This window comes from Diaphorina citri, unplaced genomic scaffold (genome assembly GCF_000475195.1).
Source record: "Diaphorina citri unplaced genomic scaffold, Diaci psyllid genome assembly version 1.1 scaffold5492, whole genome shotgun sequence".
Lineage (NCBI taxonomy): Eukaryota > Metazoa > Arthropoda > Insecta > Hemiptera > Psyllidae > Diaphorina > Diaphorina citri.
In genome coordinates this window covers 4,249-12,250 of record NW_007382868.1, presented here as the reverse complement: position 1 = coordinate 12,250, position 8,002 = coordinate 4,249, and the positions used below count along the sequence as shown (strand labels likewise).

General features: G+C 36.1%; 1 protein-coding gene and 2 long non-coding RNA genes across 5 annotated transcripts in view; 2 read left to right on the top strand and 1 right to left on the bottom strand.

The window, feature by feature from the left end:
• Positions 1-130: 130 nt before the first annotated feature.
• LOC113472443 lies at positions 131-1,288 on the top strand. Its single transcript, XR_003394742.1, has 2 exons — positions 131-321; positions 999-1,288. It is a non-coding gene; the product is annotated as an uncharacterized LOC113472443 (long non-coding RNA).
• LOC103521569 overlaps positions 1,025-8,002 on the bottom strand; it is an 11,226-nt gene continuing 4,248 nt past the window's right edge. The window contains exons 2-4 of the long non-coding RNA XR_541977.3: positions 1,815-2,388; positions 1,377-1,648; positions 1,025-1,098 (exon numbers count right to left, since the gene is read on the bottom strand). This is a non-coding gene — a long non-coding RNA (uncharacterized LOC103521569). The remainder of the gene's footprint in view (positions 1,099-1,376; positions 1,649-1,814; positions 2,389-8,002) is intronic.
• LOC103521568 (protein tumorous imaginal discs, mitochondrial-like) lies at positions 3,948-5,896 on the top strand. Of its 3 annotated transcripts, none has more exons than XM_017448850.2 (2): positions 3,948-4,700; positions 4,904-5,896. In XM_017448850.2, exons 1-2 carry the CDS (start codon positions 4,301-4,303, stop codon positions 5,860-5,862), a joined length of 1,359 nt encoding a protein of 452 aa, XP_017304339.1. In that variant the 5' UTR covers positions 3,948-4,300; the 3' UTR covers positions 5,863-5,896. The 3 variants fall into 3 exon arrangements, with proteins under 3 accessions (XP_017304339.1, XP_017304336.1, XP_017304337.1); XM_017448847.2 differs by having other exon boundaries at positions 3,948-4,870; positions 5,074-5,896; XM_017448848.2 differs by having other exon boundaries at positions 3,948-4,875; positions 5,079-5,896.

The window sequence follows — 8,002 nt, the reverse complement described above, 5'->3', positions numbered from 1 at the left end:
CTCTCTCTCTCTCTCTCTCTCTCTCTCTCTCTCTCTCTCTCTCTCTCTCTCTCTCTCTCTGTCTGTCTGTCTGTCTCTCTCTCTTTCTTTTTTATTTTGCTTATTTTGGGGTTCATAGCATAACATATTATTATTATCATAAAAACATTGTGTTCTATCATGCTCTTATTACCTTTTTACTAACATCAGTAATAATCAGTACCTTTACCAGCAGGACTGAATATTAATATTCATTGATTCCTATTGCATTTCAGCCAACCTCATCTTCAGAGAATATTCCAACAGGAGTTCCAGGTGCAGGAGTAACATCACAAAGTATAGGTAAGAAGAGTGTTCCGTGTTGATTTATGCCGGGCGTCTCTTCAAACTATTGACGTAGGTTTTTTTTTTTTTAAGAGGTTTGACAGAGGGAACTGTAACTGCTATGGTCTTATCGTCCCGAAATCGAAGAGAGAAGGAAGACAGGATAGGAGAAAGCCAGCCGTTCCGAGAACGAACATTATCCCATCAAGATAAAATCCGCCCCGGGCGGGAATCGAACCCGCGGCCTAGCGCTTACAAGGCAGACGCACTACCAACTAAGCTAACTAGGCTGGCAAGAAGAGTTTGATATGATGAACTTGACGATTTTATTAATCTTTAAAAATTCAAGTGGAGAGTCCCCTTCGTAAAAGAAATCCCCCTTAACCAATTCAGAATTTGTTGATATATTTACTCACTAGCTAAATCCCCTTTAGGGGGTGAACTATTAATTTCTAACGAAAGTCACAACTCTGGGTCGCGGTTGTGTTTTTTGGGTCACTAGGAAGGTACAACCAATTCAGAATTTGTTGATATATTTACTCACTAGCTAAATCCCCTTTAGGGGGTGAACTATTAATTTCTAACGAAAGTCACAACTTTGGGTCGCGGTTGTGTTTTTTGGGTCACTAGGAAGGTATTCGCTATGGAAACTCATTTTTTATATTTAATATATTTTGTTTTTTACTGATCCATAGGTTCACCACCCCGATCTACGGCAGGAATTCTGCTGAATCCTGACATGAGCAATATTGCCAGTCTGCCATCTGTTGTGTCTCACAAGGACAGTTAGATTACCTGGACTATTGGCATCGTGAGGACAGTTGGACCAGAACATTCTGTGGTTTAAGTTAGACAAGAATCACAGGGGTACATCACTATTGAATTTTATCAATTCAGTAGTAGTCGCTGAATTTAAGAGACAAAGCCTCCTCCTATCGTCCTCTATTGTGAAGTCATTGTATGAATGTGTGTCCACCTGTCCACAAATAGTCGATGGCCTTCGATCGATGTGAAATTATTGTGGATCTACGATCGATTGACGGCCGGTCGACTATGTTTGGACATTAGATTACCTGGACTATTGGCATCGTGAGGACAGTTGGACCAGAACATTCTGTGGTTTAAGTTAGACAAGAATCACAGGGGTACATCACTATTGAATTTTATCAATTCAGTAGTAGTCGCTGAATTTAAGAGACAAAGCCTCCTCCTATCGTCCTCTATTGTGAAGTCATTGTATGAATGTGTGTCCACCTGTCCACAAATAGTCGATGGCCTTCGATCGATGTGAAATTATTGTGGATCTACGATCGATTGACGGCCGGTCGACTATGTTTGGACACACCTTTAGAACAATGATTTTATCTGATTTCGGTCGATACTTTTTGATTTGTTTCTAACTGTGAACGGGGGCTCATTAAAATCCGCCCCGGGCGGGAATCGAACCCGCGGCCTAGCGCTTACAAGGCAGACGCACTACCAACTAAGCTAAGTAGGCTGGCCGAACATACCTTTAGAACAATGATTTTATCTGATTTCGGTCGATACTTTTTGATTTGTTTCTAACTGTGAACGGGGGCTCAATATATAAAAATATTCTATGAAATTTAAAGATATGGACCAATCAATAAGAAAAATTCTGTTTTTAGTTGAAACGCGGACGGAATTTCATATTTCAATTGGTCAAATACTCAAATTATCTTATTAGACGCGTTCCCTCTAAAATAATGAGAAATCAAATCGAAAACCATCGACTGAATCAGCTATAGTAGATTATCGTATGTATTTTATGAAATTAAATTAAATTCAATTATGTGAATATTAAATTATATCGATAAAATAAAGTTTCGTTAAAATATTATTATTTTCTAAAAGATGGTTTTGTTTATTTGTGTGATAGCATTAACAACAGCGGTACAATTTAAATTCGAACAATAAAATCATTTTATTCCTAATACTTCGGTAAAAACATAATGAAACGAGGTCCATGGAATAGGCGAATCCGAGGTGCAACTGGGAAATCGGGGTATTCCGCCTTGCTGATGTCAGTATGTCAGTATAAGGATATTTACATCACGTGCAATCCTGAAGCAAGAAAACAATAATTGTATTATTTCAATACAACAAGCAGTACTAAAAAAAGTTCTTAAATCAACTCTGTGACCACATTTTAGAAACCGCTGCCAAACCATGAAAGTCTGATGTGGCCATAGTTTTGGAACCGCTTTGGAACATAAGGGGCATAAACCCCAAGATTGAAGTGTCACAATCGAAATAGACCTTAAAATTTGGCCTTTCAGATTTAGGTAGGTACATAGGTATTCTTTAACCACGATCGAATAAACTACGGGCTAAAAAATTCCCGGAGGGACGGACCCAGCTTGTTTTTATCCCTTGCTGAAAGTTTGACCTTGGGAGAGGGGTGTACTTTACGGCAATGACCTTGAATACGTGGTATAGACCACGTAAATTTGACATTATTTTGGAGGCAGACATAGTCTTGATGTTGTGATTATACACTGGACTAGGCTATGCTAGGCTTGAAAAGTAGAAAAAAAAAGTAAAAAGTCGAAAGAAATTGATTTACAAGTACATATGTAGGTACCTACCGGTCTTTCTTATTTTCAATCCTATCCGAGCCTGGGCCTGCCTAGCCCTGTGTATAACCACCACCACAAGTCCAATGATTTTTTATATAGATTTATTGAAGTTTGAATAAATGAAAGCCATTAATGAACTTTTCATTAACTAGTGACGCAATATTCGTCTCTAATTTTTTCACGTCCTCAACTCATCTGCTAAGCAGTCCATTTTCCGAAAATATGAGTCAAAAGTGGCCATAGTTTCGGAACCGCTTCAGAACATATGGGTCTTAAACAGCTAGATTTAGTGTCGAAACTGAAACTTAAAATTTGGCCTTTCAGCTCCTTATGTTTTCAAGCGTTTCCGAAAATATGAGTCAAAAGTGGCCATAGTTTCGGAACCGCTTCAGAACATATGGGTCTTAAACAGCTAGATTTAGTGTCGAAACTGAAATAGACCGTAAAATTGGGCTTTACGCCCCTTATGTTCCGAAGCGGTTCCGAAACTATGGCCATTTTCCAAAAATACAGATAAATGTACCTACACGCGAATAGCATGAGTCAAAAGTGGCCATAGTTTCGGAACCGCTTCAAAACATATGGGTCTTAAACAGCTAAATTTAGTGTCGAAACTGAAATAGACCTTAAAATTTGGCCTTTCAGCCCCTTATGTTTTCAAGCGTTTCCGAAAATATGAGTCAAAAGTGGCCATAGTTTCGGAACCGCTTCAAAACATATGGGTCTTAAACAGCTAAATTTAGTGTCGAAACTGAAATAGACCGTAAAATTGGGCTTTACGCCCCTTATGTTTCGAAGCGGTTCCGAAACTATGGCCATTTTCCAAAAATACAGATAAATGTACACGCGAATAGTCAATCTTATGTATTTTTTTACGAGGAATCTGATGGTTTAACTTATAGCTCTATCCGGCAAACAGCTAAGGAGTTACAGGTTCGATTCTTTCCTTTCTATTTCAGTGCAGTCGACGATATTTTGACACTAAATTTTGGGGTTTAAGCCCCTTATGTCTTGAAGCGGTTCCGAAACTATGGCCAGTTCAGACTTTTTGACACTAAAATAGCCATTTCAAGTTGCAATGTAACAAAGAAGTGTTTTTACTCCATTCAGACATCTCCACAGGGAAGTGTTGGAAGTGGATTGATGAAAACCCTTGTTCTTCAGAAGGTACCTCTACAGTCTACATGTTGTTACCGTGGTCTCTTGATTGCATCATTTTTCTTTAACTAGTTTTAAATAGAAATTAAAAACTCCCACCTCCTGGGAATCGAACTCAGAACCTCTGAAAATCTTGGTGGAGCTGCTTATTGTAATGTCAAAAAATTGAAATACCTACTCATTTGTTCTAAGGTTTACCTGTATCAATTAATATACCTATGACTTGACAGGTACTCACTATGATTCTATCTCTGAAGGCAGTTATAAGAGTACCTCCAAGATTATTTTCAAGCTTCAAATATGGAGCACTGCAGTTGAATAGATTTCATCTAGTCAATCCCCAGCCTCTTATCTATCTTCGACATTCAGCCCATTTTCACACAAGTCCATCCTTATCAAACCTTAAAAGGAAAGACTACTATCAAATACTGGGGATATCAAAGAATTCATCTGCCAAGGAAATCAAGAAAGCATACTATGAACTAGCAAAAAAATATCATCCTGATACAAATAAAACAGATCCTAACGCAAGCAAGAAATTCCATGAAGTATCTGAGGCTTATGAAGTCCTCAGTGATGACACCAAAAGACAAGAGTATGACACATGGGGAGCTACGTCAGAACAAATGTCTGCAGCAGGTGCCAGTAGATCTACAACTGCAGAGGACTACATGCATCGGTGGAATTTCAAGTCAAGTGTTGATCCAGAAGAGTTGTTTAGAAAAATATTTGGTGATACGGGATTTGATTTCAAAGTCACTGAAGAAGAGTTTATAGCCAATAAGTATGGCTTTGGAAGTTCTCAAGAGGTCATTTTAAAGATTGACAAATGTCTGCAGCAGGTGCCAGTAGATCTACAACTGCAGAGGACTACATGCATCGGTGGAATTTCAAGTCAAGTGTTGATCCAGAAGAATTGTTTAGAAAAATATTTGGTGATACAGGATTTGATTTCAAAGTCACTGAAGAAGAGTTTATTGCCAACAAATATGGCTTTGGAAGTTCTCAAGAGGTCATTTTAAAGATTGACTTTGAGACTGCAGCCCGAGGAGGTTACAAAGAAGTTGATGTGAATGTGATAGACATATGTCCTAAATGTAGGGGCACAAGATGTGAACTGGGTACTAAATCTGTTAGATGTACTTACTGTCAGGGAAGTGGTTATGAGACAACAACCACAGGTCCATTCATAATGAAAACTACATGCCGGTATTGTTCTGGATCAGGAATCTACATTAAGTTCCCTTGTCAGAATTGTGATGGAATGGGACAGAATATTCAAAGGAGAACGGTTTCAATTCCTATTCCACAAGGCATTGAGGATGGCCAAACCATAAGGTTCCCAATTGGACAAGATCAAATCTTTGTTACATTTCAAGTTATTCCATCCTCAAGGTACCATAGAGATCAGTCAGACATTCATACTGAAGAAAGCATTTCCATATCTCAAGCCATTCTAGGAGGCACAATAAATGTTGAAGGAATATATGGTGATACTTTATCTGTCGAGATTCAACCAGGGACTTCTTCACACACAAAAATTAAAATTCCTTACAAAGGACTGAAAAATAGAAACAGCAGTGGTTATGGGCACCACTTTGTTCATGTGAAGATAGAGGTACCCAGGTATCCAAGTGAAAAACAGAAGGATTTAGTGAGAGAATTTTTCAGTGTGGAACCCAACACAAATGGTAATAAGGATGACAGTAATCAGGCATTATCAGGATACAGAGATATCTTCCTTTTCTTTTCTAGGCTCATAGATTTTATTAAATCATTTTTATCAAGTTTTAAAAAATAAAGAAATGGAAAAATATTAGAATGTTAACTCCTTATCCCCATTTCTAAGTCATTTTCTGTCACTTTTTTTTTCATTCTACTGGTATTACCAGTAGAAAATGAGGGTTACTTTTCCCGGAATGTGACTTTTCCAGAAAATTTCCATGACTTTTTCCAGAAAAATAGGGGTGGAGGTACCTAAAAATCAGTAAGATTACCCCTTCATTTAAATAAAATATGCAATTTGCAGAATGTCAAGCAATGTGCCGCAGGCTGTTTTTCAGAAAAACAGAGAATTTAATTTGATCATTTTTTATTATTGACCGGGTGACAAGTTCCTTGACTTTTTGGTTAATTTTCAGATTCCATGACTTTTCCAGGTCGCATATGCTTTTCAGTGAGATCATTTTGTTCTTATCTGGAATAAGATAATAGAAAGTAAAAATTAAAATACTAAAAAAAAAGACAAGGTATAAAATTTTCTTAAAAAATAAATGTATTTTATTTTCTAAGTACTAGAAAGTAATATTACAGAAATAAAGAAATAATATTGGTAACAATAAAAATAAATATAAAGGCACCGTTGAAATTACAATGGGAGTAATTAATAACAAAATAAAGTGTGACACATAATTATATATGCACTTCATGGCCAAGACCACAGTCGAAGTTTAAACATTGTGTCATGCAAAAAACTCAGATTGTATCATGCCAAGTTGTACTTGAGACTTGAGTAAATTTTAGTAGGGTTGTGATTGTGATTCTACCTGGTGTTGTGACATAACTACCAATAAAATTCTACCATAATAATAAAATAATTGGATACAGGATTGAATAATCCCAATCCTATCCTTAACATACTTGTTTAAAAAATATATTGATTCTGTCTTGATAATAAAGACCACATGTGACATTAGCCAATCATGCAATATTCGAGGCGAGGCCAAATTTACATCAATCATCACTGTTATCCCTTATTTTTAATTAACAATTTATTTTAATTTTTTAAGAGGTTTAATAGTAACAGTTTATTATTTTATGTTTTTTAAAATAATGAGTATATTTAAATTGAATTGAAGTTGAACATTGGATAGATTTTATGGCATTTTTGATGATGGCACAGATTTTTGATTAACATATTGTAAAATGAAGGCCATAGAAAATTTGATTAACATTTTAGTAATAATAAAAACCATACAAAATCACAAATCTTTCCTACCATTGGCTCATCACAAAATTTTGTCAAGCTCTTATTGTTCCTTGTACAACAATCTATGATTTTGACAAGACATAGTTAGGTAAGATGAAACTATAAAGTAGCTGTGACTCAAGGAAGACCTCTTGTAGCTGTATGGAGTATGGACTCTTCCTTTACCTAAATAAAAGAATTGTAGAATCATAGAATGCCTTCCTCTTCTCCTTGCCCTAAAAATGCAATCCAATGATACCCATAGTGTCTGCTTAGAGCTTGGCCTAAAATTAACAGATTTCTAATCTAATACTATGTACACAAGTGTTTTTAAAAAAAAAGAGAGGGGGAAAGGCATTCCCCTTTTTAAAAAGGGGGTGGTAAAACAATTTGTTTTGATAGGTGCCAAAGTGGTTAATGCACCTCCCAATACCTGTACATGTACATATTAGGGGAGGTACTTTTCAAAATCTTACAGGTCACTCGGCATAATTTTTTAGGAGAGCCCAAAAACTGATCCAAACATCCCTGTGGTAGGTGGGAAACTTGACTTATTCAACAAATTTAATAAGACAAATGGCATTTTGAAAAAATATTTTTTTCTAACTAATTTAGGTTATGGCAGCCATCATTGAACAATAATTTCAATTTTTTTAAAAAATAAAAAGATACCGAATAATAAAAAATAAAGCGACCTTTGAGATTTTGAAAAGCACCTTCTCATTTTCCAAAAACAAAAGGGAGGAACTAACTAAAAACTTTATTAATAACTAAACTGTAATGAGGAGCCAATCCAACTATGCTATTTGACACCTGAAGTAATCTCCTGACTTATGGTAAGGACCATAATGTGAGTTTTAGCTTTGTTTAACTCTTGGACTAAACTTTCTGATTGGTTGAAAGGTATAAGTCAACCAATCAGATATAAAAAAAGAGTTAAAATCTAAACCAAGTTTAAACACAGAATCTCTCT

Excerpts from the sequence above, each read along its gene's own strand:
- LOC103521568 (XM_017448850.2), top strand. The coding sequence starts at position 4,301 with ATGATTCTATCTCTGAAGGCAGTTATAAGAGTACCTCCAAGATTATTT. Across the intron at positions 4,701-4,903 it reads AGAACAAATGTCTGCAGCAG|GTGCCAGTAGATCTACAACT; the intron begins GTGCCAGTAGAT and ends TGTCTGCAGCAG.